General features: G+C 36.4%; 1 protein-coding gene across 1 annotated transcript in view; it reads right to left on the bottom strand.

The window, feature by feature from the left end:
• The window catches only part of LOC113658544 (dedicator of cytokinesis protein 3-like), a 66189-nt gene extending 44836 nt beyond the window's left edge, over positions 1 to 21353 (bottom strand). The window contains exons 1-11 of the mRNA XM_027171083.2: positions 20484 to 21353; positions 14392 to 14475; positions 14224 to 14264; positions 11423 to 11478; positions 11169 to 11265; positions 10171 to 10319; positions 9381 to 9465; positions 8359 to 8400; positions 8096 to 8238; positions 6735 to 6816; positions 6560 to 6620 (exon numbers count right to left, since the gene is read on the bottom strand). Coding sequence (XP_027026884.2) covers positions 6560 to 6620; positions 6735 to 6816; positions 8096 to 8238; positions 8359 to 8400; positions 9381 to 9465; positions 10171 to 10319; positions 11169 to 11265; positions 11423 to 11478; positions 14224 to 14264; positions 14392 to 14475; positions 20484 to 20520 — 877 coding nt within the window. The 5' untranslated portion in view covers positions 20521 to 21353. The remainder of the gene's footprint in view (positions 1 to 6559; positions 6621 to 6734; positions 6817 to 8095; positions 8239 to 8358; positions 8401 to 9380; positions 9466 to 10170; positions 10320 to 11168; positions 11266 to 11422; positions 11479 to 14223; positions 14265 to 14391; positions 14476 to 20483) is intronic.
• Positions 21354 to 22854: the final 1501 nt, after the last annotated feature.

Here is a 22854-nt window from a genome sequence, read left to right as displayed (position 1 = left end):
GGAGTTGAATAAGACTGGGAAAAGTCCAAGCCGTCCATGACACAGTGCTTTGGTGAATACTGACTGATTTTGTTTCTTGTTTTAATAACAAGAACTTAGTGGTGAGCTGATGTTAGGCCACAGAAGAACAGAGGACAAGAAGACTTTTAGCCACGATAAAACAAAAGCTCCTTTCAGTTGCTGGATAGATAGACGACTGTAACCATAAAGGAGTCATAGATAGATCAAAGAATGCTATGAAGATTATCAATGATGAAGTACCAGTGAAATTAATCTTTAAGTCTGGAGCAAAGGGTTTTGCAAGAGACACAAACCACTTAAAGGCGCACCTAAGAGCCTTAAATTTTCTCAAAAATCAGCAGTGCGCCTAATAATCATGTGCACCTTATGTGTGCACTGAGTTCCAAAAATCTGTAAAAATGTTGTTGTGCAACTTTGGTAAGCGCTCCGCTTTATTGACTGTCGGACCATTTCCCGCTGACACAGGGACGTAATACATACACTACGTACGCTGGCAGCGATAAACCAATCAGAGAACATTACGTAATACGTACAGTACGTACGCTTAACTCCGCCACGCCTCCGGTAGGTATCCCCCAGAAATGGCACCATTGAAGAGACATGCTTACGAGGCACAATTCAAACTACAGGCTATAAGTTACGCGGTTGTAAATGGGAATAGAGCAGCTGCAAAAGAATTCAACATCAATAGTAGAATAAAGTTCAACTAAACTCACTGTTTTGCTTCTGTTACCTTTTTTGTGGACCGTATGTTTTAGCATGCGCCTTATAATACGGTGCGCCTTATGTATGGGTTAAGTACAGAAATAGACCCCGTAATTGAGACTGCGCCTTATGAATTCGGTGAGCTTTATAGTGCGGAAAATACGGTATTTTGTTTTTATTTTTTTTCCCTTTTTTTCAAGTTTTGAAAAATCTTTCACATGAAAGCAGAGCTTATAACATTGTCCTGATGAAGTGTCTTGTGGGTGAGACATTTTCTAGTTACTTTTAATTATAATTATAATGGCAATATAGTTGTAAAGAACCGACAAACTCTGAATGAAAGTGGTGCTAACCCTGCTTATAAATTACCACAAATGTGAAACGTTCCTCTACGGGTTAACTACGGGTTAAATCTGTCTTTAGAACAACAGTACCCCAAGGTTAAGTGCAGTGTGAAAAGCCTTTTGGTGTATTACTGGAAGAATATGTGCATCATTTGATTCCATGATAATCTGACTTATGAAGCATGATGATACCCTAAACCAGGGGTCGGCAACCTTAAACACTCAAAGAGCCATTTGGACCTGTTTCCCACAGAAAAAAAACACAGGGAGCCACAAAACCCATTTGACATCCAAAATGAAGATAACACTGCATATATCGTTTTTTACCTTTATGGAAAGTATAGAAAAAAAATGTAGTGTGTTGCATTTATGAAATCAATGAACTGCTACCGAGTAAACGAAATTTTATTTCTGCAGGCAAACAAAAATATTTTGAACAGTTTGAACTAACCTTAAGTAAAAATACGCTGGGTTGAAGGTTACTTTCAAATAAAATGTTCAATGTCTAATGTCAATGTCTAGACAGGCAAGCGTGACATCTCCAACCCCCACGCAACCCCAATTTTTTTCATTGGTTGTTGGGTTAAATCTTTCCCAGATATTGCTATTTTCTGATTGGCTATTGTGTAGCCTCTTTTTTGATTGGCTGATAAGTGTCAGGCTCGACTAATAACTTCAGGGGAGACGCGCTTGATTCCTGCGCGGTTCCAGACAGCGGTCCGGACTGATACATTTTGGGCGCTGCAGCTTATTAAATATATGATAAATAGTCAAAAAGTTTTTCTGCATGAGAAATACAATGTGTGGCGGGAAAGCGTGATAAAAGACCCAAATGTGTGACTATCAGTCTCAATGCGTGACACTTGACAGCCTTGCATGACATCAAAATTTTGCCGGCTGCAGCAAACCAAAAATGCGGCTGCTTCTCTGTGTTGGATTTCACAAGTCGGCAGTTATGACGCATATTTTGACCCACAAAAAAATTAAACACGGTTTATTTTAATGTTACAAGAGCATCATAATCTTAGAATTTAGAATTACCTTTTTTTTAAACTAACTAACTAACTAAAATAAAAGAAATTTAAATTAAATTTTTATTTTCCAAATCTACAGGGAGCCGCAGCAGAGGGATGAAAGAGCCACTTGCGGCTCCGGAGCCGCGGGTTGCCAACCCCTGCCCTAAACGATGCCAGAAACCTTACAGCTGATAAATGTTGATCCTAGACTTTGCTGGAAGTAAGTCTAAATGTTTCCCCCCATTTTCTTCCAAATTTGTTTATCTGCCAAATCCATACTGCAGTTATCAACTGTACAACCTCTAAGACATGTAATGCCAGCCACAGCATCTTTTCGATCTGCTGTTCATTCTGCATCACGAGGCCAGGTACTGTAACACTCTGAGGAAAGCTCTATCTGCACACTTCTGCATATATTAGGTCACAGATGCCAGTGAGTAGGTAATGTCTCTGACACAGAAGAGAGTATGTAATTAATTTTGCCCAGACATCACAGCCAGTTTTTCTCCTTTGGTTTCCAATGGCATCTTCTGATGATAGGTAAACAATTTTCTCTCTCCTATTGGGAGCAAAGTCTAGGAAATTTATGCTGTGAGATTTATGTAATTTTATAAACACTTTTTTAAATCTTGTTTTAGGAGTAATTCTGAAAAACTTTATGTTCAGAAGCCAATAAACTTTGTAAGAGGTTCTTTTATATGGACAGAAACACTTCTAGGAAAAGGGTGCTTTCATGTTCTTGTTTATTCTCTAACTACAATCAACATTTGTTAGGGATACGTCTAGACAGTAATTGCATTTCAGAATGGCACTAAAATTAAATAATGAAAAATGATGAAAGCAAAATACAGTGTAACGTAAATTCATGTCTGATATGATTCAGAATTTCATTTTTTTTTTAAAAAGCAAAAGGCTGCAGTGAGAGAGTAAGTGACTTAAAAGCAATGTGATGGTTTGCTTTCCTGTGTGTAAAGTACAGGTATGTATAATTAAAAGCAATACAATTTGTGTGTTGTATTTCACAGTAAATGTAATGCAGCTGAATGAAAGGCAGATTACAATCACTTCTGACACACATTAGGCATTTGATTATCAATAATTAATTTTTTTTAAATCCCTTGCTGATTAAAAAGGTGTATTAAGAGCAATGGAAATGAAGACCTTGCTTTTTGGTGTGGTAATTTTTCTACATGCCACCAATGGAAAGAAATACTGTGTGTGTATTGTGTTTCCTTGTTTGCGCAATCATACTTAGCAATAAAGGTCTTTCTGATTCTGATTCATGTTTTTATTTCCCCACTGATCAAATTACATTTAATTCTCTCTTGTCAGACATAAAGTAGAAAGTTACTCAGAATACTCTGGACATTTCTGTTAATTGTTATAGATAACAGTTGGAAGATTTCTATATGTTGCCAATCATAAGGGATGAGTCTATTATTTGTAAGAGAGATTCAATTCTTTCTTTTAGTATTTCTTTAGGAAAATGCATATGTATCAGATCTACTACTCAAGAGGAAATCTGGGAATTAACTCAGTATGTTTGATACGAGTACAGTACTGTATTAGACTACTGATTGTATTGTTCTCCATATAATTATTCATCAGATACTATTAAATTAATACATAGAATTTTCTCCCTACTGTATCATGGAGACATTAAATTAAGTCATCACTACATTAAATTTGCTACTGTATTAACTGACAATCCTGGAATATATGTATTGTCTTTACTCTAAGCAATTGTATTGCTTTACTCCAGGCAATCCGTTAGAAATATAATATTTCTTCTTTCGCTAATTAGACTAGAGTATATTAATGTATCCAGGAGGACTAACCTCATTTAAAGCTACAAACTCATTTGGTGTAATCAAAGTCAGTTAAACAAGGTATACTAAATCCCTGATCAGTTCTATTTCCATTTATATGCAGTTTTTAATGTAAGGATTCAATAATTATATAACAGTACATTACATGTGAATTTTGAAGCAGAAACATATAGTAGTAATACACAGAATAGTAGATCAGTGATGGGTTAGGTATTTTCTTTCTATAGCTTGGCTGCCAAATGTGACTGGATAGCATATGCCCTAATTACCACCTTCCATTGTGACTTGTGAAAAGGTGCAGGCTGAGCTGTCAAGATATCTCCCTGTCCCTGAACCAACTAGAGTAGCTGGCCAATTGGTTGAGTGACTTGATGCATAAATGAGAATGGCAGAAAAAAAAGTAGGATGTCTCAAAAAGAAAAGATGAGGGTGGGTGGGTGGGTGTTTTGTTCATGCTCACTAAGACAACATTCACATCCTTCAGTGAATAATTCCATTTCTGATATACTCAATGTGCATGTAGCATACATATAGTAGAACACTACTTAGGCTCTTGCAAGTATTAGTGATTTGGGAATAATGAGGAGCTGGATTTATTTGTACCTGGTCTGAGACCTTAATGTTCCTGTGAGACCATGCCAGCCACCGAATGCACGGGAAACGCTGAAAGTGCAAACTGCACAACACCACAAGATCAACTCAGGCAGGCTGCCAATTTGTCTGGTGTTAAAAAAATACTTTAACATACAATATGCATTTAAGTTGTGTTCTAGTTAAAACGCCCTAAAATCTCCTATTAGAAATGTTCTACTTCAAATCTGTGAAACGACAAGGCGGTAAAACATAATCCACATGATCTGGTCATACACATCTTCAGTAGCAGGGCATCCCACAAGCTCACAGCTGATTCAACAATATGCCAAGATGCAAACGTTTCAGGTATATCCCTCAAATAAAACAATAAACCAAACAACAATTCACAACAATTCACATCGTTTGTGTGTGTGTGTGTGTGTGTGTGTGTGTGTGTGTGTGTGTGTGTGTGTGTGTGTGTGTGTGTGTGTGTGTGTGTGTGTGTGAGAGAGAGAGAGAGAGAGAGAGAGAGAGAGAGAGAGAGAGAGAGATACTGATTTGTGTCAGTTTGGTAGGATATTTTAAAAGCTAAATTTCAATAAACAATGACTTCAAGATTTGCTATATTTCTTCTATATTTTTATACAGCAAATATGAATAGAGATAAATAAAATATAGTTGGTGTAAAACACTGTCCATTTTTACGTGGACACCTGACAATCATACCTGTATGTCCTTGGTGAACATAGCACTCCAGATTTAGTTCCCCTTTGCAAAGTATATTAACCTCCAATCTTCTAGAAAGGCTTGTCTCTAGATTTTGAAGCATTAGTGAGTTTAAGACCTTTACAAGGAGGTCTGGAGTGCAGTATTCCAATTTATCCCAGAGTTGTTCATGGGGGTTGAGAGCCAATTGAGGCTACTTGTGTTCTTCCACCCTAAACTTGGCAAACCATGCCTTCGTGGGTCACACACTGTGCCAGAGGTACTGTCATGCTGGAACAGATTTGGGCTTATTAAAGGAAAATCTTAAAGTTACAGCATTCAGACATCCTATATATTCAGTGTGTGCTTCCATTTTTGTGGCAAAAATTTGGAAATGACCCACATGTGGACATGACGGTAAGGTGTCTACATACTTCTGGCCATACTTCTACATCACTTTATCAGCACATACAAATGACATACATTGTCCAATCTTCACAAATCAGAAGCGAAGAGAGCCTCAAGCTATCCTGTACAGGCATTAAAGTGTTTCCATGATCAGAAAGCAACACAACCATTTTAGCTCAGGTAGATCAGATTTCTTAATCTTGCTGCCTTATCTGCTTCACAGTGAGAATCAATACAGACAGCCGGGGCTCTCCATCATATGTTCTGCTGTGCTGAACTGTTGGATTAACTTGTGTCAGATCTCAGGTCATACAGCATGGTGGTTGATACTGTGACTTTAATTTCTTATAATGTTTTGCTCCTCAGACCAGTAGCATGAGGCATTCTGCATGTCCGACTCCTGTACTAATACCACCTTTTACTGTTGCAGTATCTCAGAAGAATATAGGAGAAAGCAAGATCTTTTGTATGTGTTTAGTGCCTTTTTTAAGTTATATTTTCTAGTCAATTCAATAAAGCTATTCATATTAAGTTTTGTTGTCATTATGTTCTGACTTTACATTGCAGCATTCAAATAAACATTTAATATTAGTCTAGTATACTATGAACATATGTAAGGATGCATTAATTAGTCTTGTATTTATCATATTACTCATTGCATATTCTGTGTAATCACATATAATCACACACAGACATGTTGATGCTGTCTTCAAACTCCACCCGAAAAGCATAACTCCTCTCTATGTCCATATACTGTAACTCAACAGCTATACAGCATACAGCCATATGTGAATCAGTGTAGCTGAAAATAGCCTCAAATTAAAGCTGGCATTCTGCATTTGAATCTCAAATATGTGCTGAAGTACAAAGCCAATAAGTTCATGCCATTGTCCAAATACATATAGAGTACTGACTAAACTGGGAGATCAAATGAAATCATATATTTGACAAATCTTACCAGTTCGAATGACGTGTGCAACAATATAGAGCTCTTTTTTGAGATCCTTTGTGCTCAAATCCTAGAAAGAGATATGTACATTTTTTACAAGTCGATCAAATATAACAGATCCTTTTAATGACTTTTTTTTTTTTTAGGAAATAATCCAAACATTACCAATGAAATGCTTTCTTACCATGAAAAGAGTACAGAGTCTATCCACTTTCTCAGGATTCTGTGGCCCTCCGTTTTTGTTCAGCTTTACTATAAACCTTTCGCTGGAATATTAAATATTGTCAGAAAGCATAACAGAAACAGGAAAGTCTCAGGTTAGTCTCAGGTTTATCCACATCTCCATATTCACAATTAGTCAGCTAATTTCTAAAAAAAAAATTAATTGACAGCTCATCAGAGGTCCATGCTAATGAAGCATGGAAGCTTAGGAAATATTTAATAAAATATGATATTCCTAAATTCGTAGTGATACTGTAGACCATATTTAACTGCATGAAACAGGTTAACTGAATGCTGCTTAATTCAAGGAAACAAATTCAGATGGCTGGATAAGGGGTAAGCTATTATTATGTCATCTGAGGAAACCCAAAAATAAACAAAGCAATAAACTAGAAGGAGCAGAGTAAGATAACAAATAGCAACTGTTATTTTCGCATGACATACACTAAGCTAAGATAATTACGAGCATGGTTTTAAGAACCTGTTGGCTAGCTTAGGTTGGCAAGCTCAGACAATGTGCAAATACTATTTCAGCCCAGCATTTTGAGTTTAATTTATCTTTAGGCCTCAATCAATGTGGTTTTAACTTTTATAGCATATAATATCAAGATCACAACGACAACAGAGCAGGACTATGACTCCCATCAGTTAACAACACTCATGTCACTTGACTAGATCTTATCCATATTTTATCCAAGTTTTGTATAGCACTCATTGGGTGCATCTCTTTCAGCTCCCCAGTTCAGTAGTCAGGGCTCATGTAGTTGACCATTTTCAGAGCTGTCTCTATGTCAAATTCCTCCCAGTGCACTGGAAAGTTTGCTCTGTAAATGCACAAACCAGGGAGCATCAATGGTCACTAGGTTCCTTTACTCAAAGTGATGTCAAATGTATTTTCTGAAGCTTCTCAACACGTAAAGAATATTAGACAAACTCTCAGCCAGATTTCTTTTTGTTTTTGTGGCTCTTAAATAAGTACTTACAGTAGCAATTTTTTAACTTTATTTGACCTTCTATATACATTTTGTTTGTGTATAATAAAACATTCTGTAGCGAGGGTACGATCCTGCCTGAAGTACCATCACAGAAATGAGAGTGATTAAGCTAACAAATTAATATGGCTTAACTATTAAATATTACACTGGACAAGTGTTCCCTTGTTGTGATGTTTGGGCACTTTGTGTTGTGATCCAAAGTAACAACTAGAGTGCACGATGTACTTCAAATATTCTAATTGCTAGCACATTACTCATTTGAAATTTGGATTCTGGGATCAATCTTGTTTGCCTGCTTGTTTTCACTAGGCTTGTGCGTGAATCTAACCTGATGCATTTGTTTTCACGGGCATCATAGAGGCTAAAAAACACCTCCACATCTTCATTGATGCTGTTATAGGTGAAGTTTTTTAGGTTGAGAAAGAGATGGTGAGCAATTGGTATCCGGTAGCCTTCTCCGTGACGCTGCCCCTGGAGAAAAAAAAATAAAAATCACATGCAGATGTATTGTGAATGTATACATCTATTTTAACAATTTAATATTGGTTTAATATTGATTAATTAATGTGTGTTAATAATTAAAGTTCAAACCTGTGCTGTACTTGATTGACCACAATGTTTGTTTGAGGCATGCTAAGAGAAAAGAGACGAGACAAAATAAATATCTATGTGGATTTATGACCTTTCTTCAACCCCAGTAGATGATAAAGCAGGGGCAGAATTGATAATTGCGGAAATTAGCTGTCCTATCGTGTTACACACACAAACAATCACAGACACACACACACAGTCTGGTCATAGGTTTACATCTGCCTTGCAGGAACAGCAAAATGTTAGTAATTAAAAAAATAAGAGTAATTATGAAAAAAATGGATCTCAAGACCATATAGCCTCTGTTGGAAAAGGGTCAAATATGCAGATGATGTTAAAAAGCAAAGAATGTGTGTGTGTGTGTGTGTGTGTGTGTGTGTGTGTGTGTGTGTGTGTGTGTGTGTGTGTGTGTGTGTGTGTGTGTTTAATCTTCTTTGTATTATAAGGTAAATTCATTCATATTTTTTTCCTTTTTTTTCCCGTAACAGATTCAAGCAGCCTCTCCTCTTGAATTATCCCCATACGTTACCAAGCCAACTGTGAAATATGTGTGCATTGGTCTGCCTGAGTGTCTCTTGGGGACCTGCCTGACACAGCTCTAGCAAGAGCAGACCAGGGTAAACTGAGAGCTTTATCCACAATCTGGAACTCTATTTTCCAAAGAATAGTAAAATGTTTTTCCTTATTTTCTGTTTATGGCAACTGGTTATCAGACATTCCTTGTTTGTACTTGGAGCTCAAATCTGATTTCTTTATAATCCAATTTCTCATGATAATGATTGCATGAGGTTCACTGTGTTACAGTATACTGTGCAAAAAGCTCAGCATGTTAAGTAATGTTAAAAAGTGTTATTACTGGAAATTGTAACAATAATAAATATATTATTATAATGAGTGAACACTCACATACACACACACAGTCACACCTTCATGCCGCTACACTTCACAGAGCACATTTAGCTTGGTGTACATATGCTCTCCTTCTAGTACAATCTGTCCAGACAGCTTGGCCAATCACTAACCATCTTGTAGAGGTCAGATACACTGAACTGGTCTGGATCCACCATCTCAAACTCCTTCCTTGGTACTAGGTCTAAACCCAGGTGTCTATAATAGAGGAGTGGGAATTAAAAGTGAACATATTATAATAAATCATTTAAAATTGAGTAAATGTAGTATTTGCTATAAGACATGAGACATATTAAAGCTTCCAAGATAGCAAAGAATACAAGTAATGGGTAGGGTTTCAATCCTGCCTATACCATGTTCCTCACTGTCCATGAGGCTCTATAAAATACAAATTGCCACCATTTATTTGCCAGGAGGAAGGCAAAGAAAGAAGGTAGGAGGGACTGCAATATTCCCTGTTGCTAAGCAAACTGGACTACAAACCTGAAGCAGCATGTCTGATAGTTTAAAAAACATGGGATGTCAGCATCAATTGTGTAACTATGGTTTTACATCGCATGGAATAATGACTGAATAATATGAATTGCCATTGCCTTATATTGATTTTCAGTGTATAAACCTGGCCATTTAACAGCCATTATGGCTACTTGATCGCTATGCTTATTATCATCTGTTTTCCAACAGTTTCTGTTCCAATTTCTGAAAGCCTTGGCTGTGGAACTGGATAATAGGAACTGCACCTTTAGAATGGAGTTTCGGACATATGACTGCTCATATACAGTACAGTCACACTAGCATTAAAGACCATGATATCACAGTAACAAGACTTAATACACTGACAGAAAATAGTAAAACATGTTTGAAAGGAAAGGGTTAAAAATGTGTGCTTGGTAAAGCGCTTACTCATTGCCCCAGTCCAGGTGGAGAGTGATGTGGCGCTTGACCTCGCGGCTCTGCTCCTGAGTCATGTGACCCAGGATCAGTTGACGCCGCAGGTCCATCAGCTCGTTCATCACATGCCGCAGCTTTTGGAATAGCTCTACTCTGTGCTTCTGTTTAATCAAAGGAGACAATGTTAATGTACATACATTAAAAATAAATAATTATATAACACATTCAATATGCACAACAACAAAAAGTAAGTTGGATCTCTCTGGATATATATATATATATATATATATATATATATATATATATATATATATATATATATATATATATATATATATATATAAACAAACAAATAGCAATTTGAAGGTCATAACTTCATAGCAGTGGCTCTATAAATAAAAGCAGAATTAATTTTGGGCATAGAAATCTTGCATAGAAATATAGCAGAAGTTTGGTTGTAATTTGTTAATTTCACACTCTGGGACAAACCACTGACGATGAATCAAAAAACTGTAAAAATAAAAATATTGTGCACAATTTATTATCTTGATATTATATACTGTTTTCTTAGATCATGCTGGTTGTTCAGTCTGAACTGATATTTCTTTTTTGGTTACCCCCTTAGTATGTATCGTGACATAAACCATAACTTTTATAAATTACCATAAATAAAAATAGAGAGAAAAGAGCAGGACATGGCATTAATCATGCTTGAAGAGCATTTGCTTTATGGTGGCATCGCCCAAGGCCCCCTTTCTGCTTAAACTGAGTAGTGAGAGATTACACAATTCATTGTTACCAAGACGACCAAGGTTTCTCCTGACTGAAACCACCCACACATACACATACACATACACACACACACACACACACACACACACACACACACACACACACACACACACACACACACACACACACGATTGCAAACACATGCTCACATACAATCTTACACATGTTGGACGCAAGACACAATTAGCGGACTTTGGAGTAGTCATAAAAGACTGTACCACATAAAGCTGTTTCCACAGCACTCCCCATTCCTGCAGTGTGCTGGTACACTCAGTGATAATCGGGTCTTCAAGAGGAACCACGGTCTCACACTGCCTGAAATGCACCACATACAGGATTATTAAAATCCAAGCAAATGTGAATTTTATACTCAGTGTCACAGAAAGTCATTCAACATGGAGTTTATTTACGCTAATATTTTTCTTGCTCATGAGGCATGCTGCTATCATGAATTGTCGAATCACACACTTACCCCCTGTTGGTAACTGTTGCTTTCTTTAAGTGCACATAGTTGGCAGGAAAAATGCCCTGAGGACAGAGAGCAAAAGATCTATTATTTCTGAGTATATCTGCATAAGGCAGCAGCGTATGTTATGTAACATGGACACAAGCTGGAATCATATCTTTAATGCTTTGCTCTAGAGACTTTCTGATTTACTGTACAACCTCACATTAAAAAAGTTTTACTGTCTTCTCAGTGCGTCTCGCTCTACTTTTCTGGAACATGATAAAGAATTTCTTTTCCATGAGTAAATTTGAGCTTATTTGAGCATCCCATGAGGATGAGGGTGAGCAAAATACGAGAGAGAGTAAGTGTGTGTGTGTGTGTGTGAGAGAGAGAGAGAGAGAGAGAGAGAGAGAGAGAGAGAGAGAGAGAGAGAGAGAGAGAGAGAGAGAGGGAGAGAGAGATAGAGAGAGAGAGAGTAGGAGAGAAAAGTGAGTGGGTGATAAATAGCTATGAGTTGGACTAGTGCATGTCAGTCTGTGTGTGTATACACTAAATTTGTTTCTTTTTAAATTGTCATTTATTGTCGTCTTAGAGACTCCTGAGATTTACACATCACTCGGACATCAAACGCACCACCTGGCAACAGAAACACAACAGAAGTCAATAGTGAGGAACGAGCATCTGTAACAAATTGGAATTTTTTTCCCCTAAAATGTCCCATGGTGTCACATTCAAAAAATTTGCTCATTTTTACCCCATGCCAGCAAATCAGACACCTTTCCTAACTGAAAGCTGTGCGTGTTTACAGGCAATTAGGAGTAATAAACGGTGTGATAAGTTTTGTCTTTGAATCATCTTAAGTAATTAGTTAACTATCAAATCAGTGAAGATGACTAACTAACTAACAGGTTTTAACAGATGCGAAAAATCTACTCAAGAAACAGGCTATCTAACAATTGATATATAATGTCATGTTCTTAACTGAGGAGTTTCCTATAATGAACTAGAAAGAGTAGGAGAGAAAAGAGAGTGGGTGATACCTGGCTAGGTGAGTTGGAGTAGTAGTGTATGTCATCAGACTATTTATTTACACTTAAGTTGTTTCCTTTTAGATGTCCTTTACTGTTTCCCATGTACACCCCAAGAGATTCTCTTCATTCTAATGTTAACCGCTACACCTGTTTGCAAAAACTATGCTCCTCTAAAATGTCACAATCCAAAAAGTGCAAATCAGACAGCTTCTCTAACCTACAAAAGATGTGTTTCTAGCCATTTATTAGGAGTAATAATTGATCTAAGGTGCTTTTTCTTAGGCTTTAACGAAGTTCTGTAACAGGAAACTAGCTGTATAACTAAGATATCCTTTATGTATACCGTGTCACTTGAAAGTTTGTGAATCCTTTAGAAATACCTATATTTCTGCATAAATGTGTCTAATTCATCATCAGCTTTTCCTAAAAGTCCTAACAGTAAACAAAGTGTAATCGGTCAAACAAATGAGCCAACAATATTATACTTCTTAATTTAATTATTGAGAAAAATGATCCAGGGTTACTGTACAGATCTGTGACTTGCAAAAGTATGTGAACCTTTGCTTTCAGCCCTTGTAAACTTCAAGTAAAGTGTCTGGTAGCTTTTGATCAGTCCTGCACAACAGATTAGAAGTATATTATTCCATTCTTCATTACAGAAGAGTTTCAACACTCAGATTATAGTGGGTGTCCTCACATGAACTGCTTGCTTCAGGTCCTTCCACAAATGGATTTACGCAAGCACATTGACTTGGCCATTCTAAAACATTATCTTTGTTCCTCTTTAATCATTCTTTGGTAGACAGACTTGGGTGCTTGTGCTCTTTGTCCTGGTGTATGACCTATTTTTTTCTTGAGATTCAGTTCATGGACAGATGTCTTTTTCATTTAGAGATCACTGGCATAATAATAATAACATTGTTCCAACAATGATGGCAAGCTGTCCTGGCCCAGATGCGGCAATACAGGCCCATCCTTTGCATTCTTCGATAAGCAATGCAGGCCTATGTTTTACAGACAGTATAAGGTTCTTATGCTGGAATTGAGTATTTTTGTTTCTTGAAAATTAATACTTCTCATTTTAAAACAAAAGTTTTTATTTTGGTCTCATTTCTCCACAAATTGCTTTTCCAAAAGTCAGCTGATTTTAGCAAAATTCATGGATAGCAATGTTCTTTTTGGAGAGTAGTGGCTTTCTCCTTGCAAGGCCTTAAGGTGCTAAGAAGTTACCCTGTATTCCTTTCTGACCCAACACTGTTACGTGTCTTGCTTTTGGAGTGATCTTTGTTAGTTGACCACTTCTGGGAATGTACCATTGGCCTTAAATTTCCTCCATTTGTACAGAATCTATATGACTATAGATTTTTGGAGTCCAAAATCTTTATAGAGGATTTTGTTACCTTTTCTAGCCTGATGAGCAACTCTTTTTCTGAAGCCCTCAAAAATCTCCAGGCAGAAATATAGAAATTTCAAAAGGGTTCACAAACTTTCAAGCGACACTGTATGCCCAGATATTGTAGGCTACACCAACAAAGAAAGCCAAGAACATTGTGGTTCTTCTAAAGTTATACAAAGAGCATTCACTGTCTTTTAGAGCTAAACCATAATGTTAGTCTTTAGCATTTTTGTTTTGTTACATTTCGTTGTGTTTACAATGAACAAATGGGTCTTTTGGGTTACAATATTAACAGTTTCCTTTACATACCACAAACTATGCCAGTGAAGCTGGGAAGAATTAATATTATTATTTTACCATTATAATAATAATTATTATTATAATAACAATAACCTCACCTTTACTGTTGGTCTTTTGGTAGAAAATCCTCTGTACCAGCCTTAAAAAACAAATCACATGATTATTCAATTGTACACTCTCTAACACAGACTAATAAATCGCAGGCTCTTTTCTGAAAGGTTTGAAGTGATCGGTTTATTTATTAATACCGTGACTATTGGATTTACCATCACATTTCTCCAAGATTTGGACAGTTTCTCCAAGCTCCAGCACCAGGGAATGACTGACCGAACTTCGGAAACTGCCTATCACTAAGAGAGGAAGAAGGGTGATCAATACTGACACTCGAGAGAAATACTACAGACAATAACAGGCAAAAACGCAGATATTACATTTTGAAATTTACAGTCCAAATGTTTTGTCTGTGTGTGTGTGTGTGTGTGTATATATATATATTATATATATATATATATATATATATATATATAGGGCCCAAAAGTCTGAGACCACCTAAAAAAATGTCTTAAAGTAATCTGGAAAATTAAAAAAAAAAAATCGTTATATTGGTTTGTAGTATCGTTTAAAAAAAAAAAAAAAAAAAGGAGCTGTTCAGCATCATGACTATTCACTTTTCAAGATTATTAAGTAAATATAAGCAATGTGATGTTGGCAATAGCACTGTACAAAAGGTCAGATTTTCTGTGAGTCTTCTATTAAAGCCTGTGTTCAGACGACACGCCAATAAATTTAATCTAATATGAATCATCAGGTTTTACACAAACTAATGGTGTTTGTGTCAGCTTGAGTGCACACTGTCATTAAAGCAACAAAGGGAATGTACTGAATACTACGAAATTGTGAAGACTCCACTTCTAAGTTGTTGCTGATAATATAATTTACAATGAAATACTTCATGAGGTTCAAGGGGTGAATACTTAAGCATACAGCCTTTCAGTCATTTATGTCTTCATTCATAGAGATGCTTTTAATATTATACATAAGGGGAATTTATTTGAATTCTCAAATGAAAGTGAAGCTTGTTTGTTACAATGGAGTAAAAACAGGTTAATACACTATAACAGATAAAAATAAAAATAGTCATTTAAAATTGTGGTACACTATTCTTAGTAAAAATTTTCTATTAAAAACCATCATAAGCAGTAACACAAGTCTGAGCAAACACTAAATATCCGAGGCTCTTCACGCACTACAAAAGAGTAATCATAAACAATGAATAGAAACCAAATTCCTCACAACACCAAAACTGTCCTTATGGCCTAGTTTTTTTTGTTAGAGTCCAGATTTTCATTTAGTATTAAATATTTTTATACCTGCTCTGCATATGCAGTAATTATCTGATCTTGATATAAGACTTATGCTCAACCAGTCAGACCCTGACTTATACAGTCAGACACTTTTCTAAAATATGATGTAATTAAAGTTACAGAAGGAATTATAACTAACTGTTCTGAGCTCCAGAACGTGACTACTGTATGTAAACACAGTGGAAAACCCACAGTACTTGGAAAGGATTACATTTTGTAATGCAGTAGTTTGGATTAAGGCTTAATTTAGGAGAATATATATATTTTAGAATATCTGTATATTCTCTTATCGTGTACATACTGTAGTACATGAGTAAAAATAAAGATACACTTATTTAAAAGTTAAAGGATGATCTGGGACTATCTGATATACTTAATACCAAAAATACCTATTACAAATAAAGATCAAGTAAAATAGATTTTCCCATTATAGTAAAACTGTGGCATGGTAGTGAGGTAGGTCTCCAGACTGTTCTTCTCATGGTTCCTCTCCACACCCCTCCCAAAAAATATAATGCCTTTATTTGGCTTGCCGAATTGCTCCTAGGTGTGAATGTGAGTGTGAATGTGTGTGAATTTGTGTGTATATGGACTGGATACATCCATTTCTACCTCACAACCCGGGATCGGCTCTGGATCCCCTCTATGACCATGACCTCAATAACTGAAGACAAATGCCATACTAACAAATCTATATGCAATGAACAAGTATATCCTTTTTCCAAAACATTGTAAAATTTGATAGCAGCTTAAAAAAGGTGCTAGCAGCTAGATTTGGCTCAATCATTAATTCAGTGAGTCAGGTATTCATGTTTGTGTGTATCAGTTGTCATATGTTGATGCTGATGACAGATTTTGAATTTGCCGACCTGTTACACTTTTTTAGAACACTTCAGCAATGCCACTGGAATCCAATGTGGGAAACATGGGCCAGATAGCTAAATGAACTAACAAAATTTAGCAAACAATTTTATTTATGTGTAAACAGTTACAATTTACATATTTAACATTAAATATATGGCCAAAAGGATCTGGAAAACTTCTGGCCATCCATCACGCCCATATATGGTGCCACAAAGTTGGAAATACATATTTTATGCTATAGCTTTCAGATATCTCTTCATTTGGAAGATAGGGGCCCAAACACAATCTAGTATGACTGTGCACAAAATGAGGTCTATACAGACATGATTTACAAGAAGAGAAGAAGAAGACTGCACAGAGCCCTGACTTCACCACCAATGTTAAGGTCAAATATTATATTACATAGCTTTTAATGGATTTGGGATCAGAGTGCAGGGTGAGCTATAATATGATGGACATGGAGTAGGTAGGCTTAAGGATCACCTGATCAGTAACTTAGAGTATAAACCACAGGGTCAGGGTATAAACCTTCACTTTGTGAAGATGCCAGTGAATGAACCTGGGACAACATCCTTTTGGGATAAATTGCAACACTGCCTCCAGAGCATGTTTGTCTCACACCTCCAGGGTAGATGCTTTGATTCCTACCTCCACCATGTATGCAGTGGGTGCAGTGCTTCCTTCAGGTACTCTTTTCTATTTTAGGCTGACTGGTATTTCTATTGTATGAGCAATTGCACCAATTGAGACCATGTTAAGGTCTCCCCCATATAGTGTCCTACTCATACCTGACCCTGTCTAGGATAAAAAGCACAGAAATCAGATGGATGGAATTCTAGTCTGACATCTTACTTTGTGTGCTCTTGTAGGCAACTGCTAAACACAACCACATTCCAACATTCCAACATCTAGTTGAAAGCCTTCCCAGAAGAGTGAAGGCTGTTTCAGCAACACAGCAGGAACAACTCGATATTAACACCCAGCGCTTTTGACAAGGATCTTCAATACTTATGTCCACATAATTCTGGCCATATACTGTAACTATTCAATAACTGATTCACTGAGATAATGCTGATTTCACTGCATCCTTTTTTAAGCTTTAAGTAGAAATTAACTAGTTATCTCTGTTGCTATAGTTTACCAGCTGAAGGCATTGTGTGGACAGTATTTGACCATTATAGTCACAAAATATAAACATCTCTTCTCCACAATAACACTCTTGCATTCTGGTGACTATTAACATCAGAATACTAAATTTCCTTGAGCAGCAGAATCTCTGGGGGACTTTGAAAGGAGAAAGTGTACTGCATTTGCAGCACTATTTTCTTTCCTGATGGACTATGTGTTTACTAAAATCACTTATGCTTAGAAATATTTCAAATATTATACCAATTTAACTGTGCATAGTTTCAATGTGGTTTAATCTCTGCTATTTCAATAACCACAATAGGAAATGTCCTTAATGGTTAATTCCCCCATGGTAATAGAAGACAATGTTTTTAATTTTTTAGTAATCTAATTTGGTCCTTACTGCTGTTTAAAAATATTACTTTACAAGGACAATTGTACGCAAGCATTTTAAATATTCTCAAAAGTACACTTAAGTAAATGTCTTGAAAGAAAATATTTTATTAACAAGAAATTCTATGAAGGGACCAATAATTATAAAAGGCACCGTACCTTAGCTTGGTAGGGATAATTTAACTCAACGCAACCTTGACTTAGTAAAAAAAATGAGCAATGGAATATAATAATGCTAGATGATTTGACAATAGATCTTTATTCCTGCTGCAAAAAAACTGTACTGTAACAACATTGTGTTCCCTCTACTAGTGTATTAGCTTTCAAAATATCCTTGAGCTGAAATTACATTGGGAATTATCTTTTTTGTACATGGCTCTGCGTTGCTGAAAGAAGCTGAGGTATGACAGGAGACAGATGCTACCATTTCACATTCCCTGCAGTATTAAAACAAACAAAAAACATTTACCACACACACACACACACACACACACACACACACACACACACACACACACACACACACACACACACACACACACACACACACACAGCACTAAATCACTTAGCCTTAACTGGCCTAATAGATAAAAGAGAACATATGTCGTATTTGCTTGGATAAAAAAAAGAGAAATATGTAAGGCAAGATTTGTAACATATCTGAGCTATGTACGTTAATACTTCAAAGATGAAGTACTTCCAGACTCGTGCCAACATTTTTCCATTTCCATTCATTTTATTTTTCTAATATTAAGCTTTTAGAATATTGTCAATATACATATATCAGTATATAATCTAATAATCTTTACTGTAATGATGGAGAGAACAAGCAGTGCAGCAAAACCATATCTACATTACTTGTTCCAGACATACAGCCAACAGAACATTGTACTTTGACAGTAACACAATACGAGGCTTGTGATTTTATTATGGCTCGCTGATTTGTCATGAGCACTAATAATCCACACATGTAATTCTCTAATTGCAATCCCAAATGCCTTTAGTCCAATGCTGTTAGTCACACTGCACTATTGCTTTAGAACTGTGCATAATACACTTGCAGTTGGAGGAATGTAGAAGTGCTGTCCATTCTTAATTCAATGTCATTAAATTGCATGAAAACATCTAATGAACTATCCTATCCATGTGATCAGGTGTGGGTTCCCCTCTCATTGCTCAAAAGTTAAAACATTTTTGATATGGCTGCTTAAGGGCAGTTTCCAACTAGGCACCCGAGATTATCACTTGCACTACTTCCATTGGATCACTTCCTGTGATGACTCTGATTAAAAATAAAAAGCAGATAACATTATTTCCAGTTCTAAAAAGAACCTTCAGCCACACTCTGGTTTCCTACAAAGTCCTGAGAGGAGGACTGACTTTGTTAATGTGTGCATGAGGTGCCCTGCAATGGACTGACATCACCATCCAGGATGTTTTCATGCCTAATATTTCTAGAACAATATCTGTATCCACAGCAGTCAAGTAATATTGAAAAATACCACTTGGCCCAACCAGCCACTAACTGCCAGAAACACACAGCAAGGTGGTCATCTTTTACAGGAGGTAAATTATTTTCCCGTTTTCTTCTTTACTTGGCTAAGTTGATCAAAATAAAATCGTCTCATTATTATTATTATTATTATTATTATTATTATTATTATTATTATTATTATTATTATATTCTTTTTTATAGTTTGTCCAAGATAAAGCAATAAACAAACAAACAAACAAACAAACAAACAAATAAATAAAGTGTGATACAAAATATAAAAGTATAAAATAAATAATAATTCAAAAATTGTATCCTCTTCTTTTTTATTTTTATATTTATTTTTACCAGTACTTAGCTAGTACTTGTTCTGGTAAAAAATAGTCTACAAGCTTGAACAGCTCTGTCTTTGTTAGATGGTCAGAGAAAGATGTTTTTCATAATAATAGTGATGTATTGCGTGTGTAGAACAGTTTGATATGGTCTGTCTGATAGACACGATTCACGGTGAAGGAAGTGGCTGACGAACATGGTCTAATCTTCGGACATCACGTTTAACACAGTTAATGGGCGTTAGGAACGTAGTTGCTAAAGATCGTTGCGTCAGAAGCGTAACGTGTCGTGCACCTGTTAGACAGCACGCGAGCCTGGAGCGCCCCCCCGTGGCTACAGGAAGACATGTTTATCTGACGCTACTGCGTGAATAAGATTATAATAGTCGTGTACGACGCTTGTGTGGGAAGGAAAAATGAAGGATTTGCACTTAATAGAAAAAGTCAACATAAAATAAAATATTTTATGCTTTATTATATCAGCAAGGGTTACAGTCGATGTAAATAGGCTAATCAGGCCACATTGCACCTCCCATCACTTCTCACAAACTGTTTTATGTCAAATAAATAAATAAAAATAATAATAAACATTTTTTACAGCTTATTTGCGCTTTAGTAAACATTTGGAAATGATCAACTTAATTATCAAATGAGTCTTGATGGTTTATGAGCTCAAGCTTTTGGCACTTCTTGAAGGAAGAGCAAATTGTTGCATAGGGGAGAAGCCTGTGTGTCATTATATGGCAATAAATATGCAGCGGAAGACAGAGAGAAAGATTACTCACCGACTCCGAATTTTTCATCTTCTGTTGGAATCCACATTATTTCAATAAATAAAAAAAGATGATTTTTAATTCTCCTGGAAATCAAGCTCCATTCCGCCGGTGTCGTGGGAGGATGCTCAAGATGAAGGGCTGAGCAATGTAGCGTGTTACTCAGGCACTACACGCAGAACTCCATGTACTCAGGACTACATGTTAACTATTTACAGAAAAACAAGAAGCCTTACAGCGATTTCTTCTCTTCCCCATTCCGCATACTGTCATATCCGCCTTCAGGAAAAGAAAAAAAGAAAAACAAACAGAAAGCATCTACAGTGTGTGATGCAGAGCCCTGGGTCTCTACAGGCAGAGAATGAGAGGAAATCTGATCTTCGCTGTTATTTGCTGCAGTATCTGGGAGCGAGTGAACGAGCCAGTGGCCTCAGCTAATTGATTTATTTTAGCAATTTTAGGTCCCTTGAGCGTCTCATCACATGTAAGCGCTAAAAAGCTGTCGCGTGCCGGTTGCTGTTACGAGCTGTGGGTCCTGAAATGCCGTGCTGTAAACTGGTCTCCTGGTTCTGAGGGGACGTGAGAGATATGATTACGCTGCGCCATCTTCACAACCGTCACATGACGCCTTCTATAATATTCCCGAAGACAAGGCTTCATAATTCTGGAAAGAACTGGACAAAAAAATTATTTGACTTCCTTGCTTTACATTTAAATGCAGGAAGAGCTGCTCAAAATAGGGTCTATTAAATCGCCAAATGTAAATATAATAGGTTTCCAATGATAATGAGCCAAGCAGCTAAAAGTCTCCACCTTAATTTTCCTTGGGGACAGAAATAGTCTTCTGTTCAGACCTTAGCAACATTTGCAGGCTATTTTGCGCACAGAAATTCAATACAAATTTCTGGCACTATTGATTAGTTTCCCTTCAGTTTTTTTTTCTGAACTTCCGGTCCTTTTGACAGCTGAGACAGGGTGCAAGCATAAGGAGGTTAGGGACTAGAGGCTGTTAGTCAGCTTCTCTACAGCAGTGGTTTGCAAAGTATAGCTATTTAAAAAAATGGGAAACATTATATTGGTTTAATCCACAAATACCAAAGTTATTAAATTCATTATTGAGTTTTTATAGTTATTACCATTTGACTGCAGCATGCAGTATTGTCCTGGTTGCTTTCTTTCTCGAGTTTTACATGATCCCCATGTGCCACAGTGTGCTTCCTCTAGGTTCTCTGGTTTTCTTCAGCCTCCCAAAACCTCAGCAGTAGTGGATTTGTGACTCCAAATTGTCCCTAGGGGTGAATGGCTGTTTTTGCATGGGGCCTTTTGCAATGGCCTTTGAATCAAAGATGGATGTATCCAGTGTCATGTCTAATGTTTCCAGGACTGGTTCCAGATACATTATGACCCTAACCAGAATAATGAAACAGAATGCATGAGTGAATGAATGCATAAATGAATGAATATCGGTTATAAACAATGTCAGATTGAGTGCAATGTAACAGAAAGTTCATTGTGGTGCTAATAATTTACAATTTAAAAATATTATTCATATCAAAAAAATGTCTGGAATTGATTTTAGTTAAAGGGGCTCTGGCAATTTTTTTTATCAATTATTGCTCAGATATTTAATAATAAATAACTATCAAAAAATGTATTTATTTTCAACAGCTATTCACTATCATATCTGAGTATCGTAGTTCATCAGTTACATTTCCAGCATTTGGCAGACACCCTTATAAGGAGTGACATATATCTCATTTTTAGAACAACTGAGCATTTGAGGGTTAAGGGTCTTGCCCAGGGGACCAGCACTGGCAGCTAGGTGGACCTGGGATCAACCTCACAAACTAGTAGCCCAACGCTTTAACCACTAGGATATCCCACATACCCTTTAATCATCTTTTCCTTGAGTATAGTAAGTAATAAGTAATTTATATTAATATTATTTTTATTAATGAGCAGTCACATCTAGTTTCCACCAATTTTTTTTTCAGACCCAAGCATCATATCGGCAGACTATTTAGGACAATATGCCAGAGTTTAATAAATTTCTATTTTTTAGCTATTGTTTGGTTCCCTTTCTAAGAATTGTCATATAGTCCAGACTTGAACATTCAGTGACTTCAACAGGCTTTAAGCAAGCAAAATAGTAATTCTCATATTTAAATAATCCTTAAAAGAAATATGCAGCCATTACACCAGTAATAGACACTAGGACTGGGGGTTGGTGTGAAATAAGGAAGAGTATCTGGGAAATCTAATTGTACATCATATGAGATTATTGATCATTAAAATTAAATGCTGACTTCTTGCATCTGAAAATGGTTTCCATGTTACATAATCTTCAGATAGCCGATACTAAATGAATGCGTCTACACACAAA

The sequence above is a fragment of the Tachysurus fulvidraco genome, chromosome 14 (assembly GCF_022655615.1).
Source record: "Tachysurus fulvidraco isolate hzauxx_2018 chromosome 14, HZAU_PFXX_2.0, whole genome shotgun sequence".
Classification (NCBI taxonomy): Eukaryota; Metazoa; Chordata; class Actinopteri; order Siluriformes; family Bagridae; genus Tachysurus; species Tachysurus fulvidraco.
The sequence above is the reverse complement of the archived record's forward strand: the minus strand, read 5'-3'. Positions and strand labels throughout refer to the sequence as shown.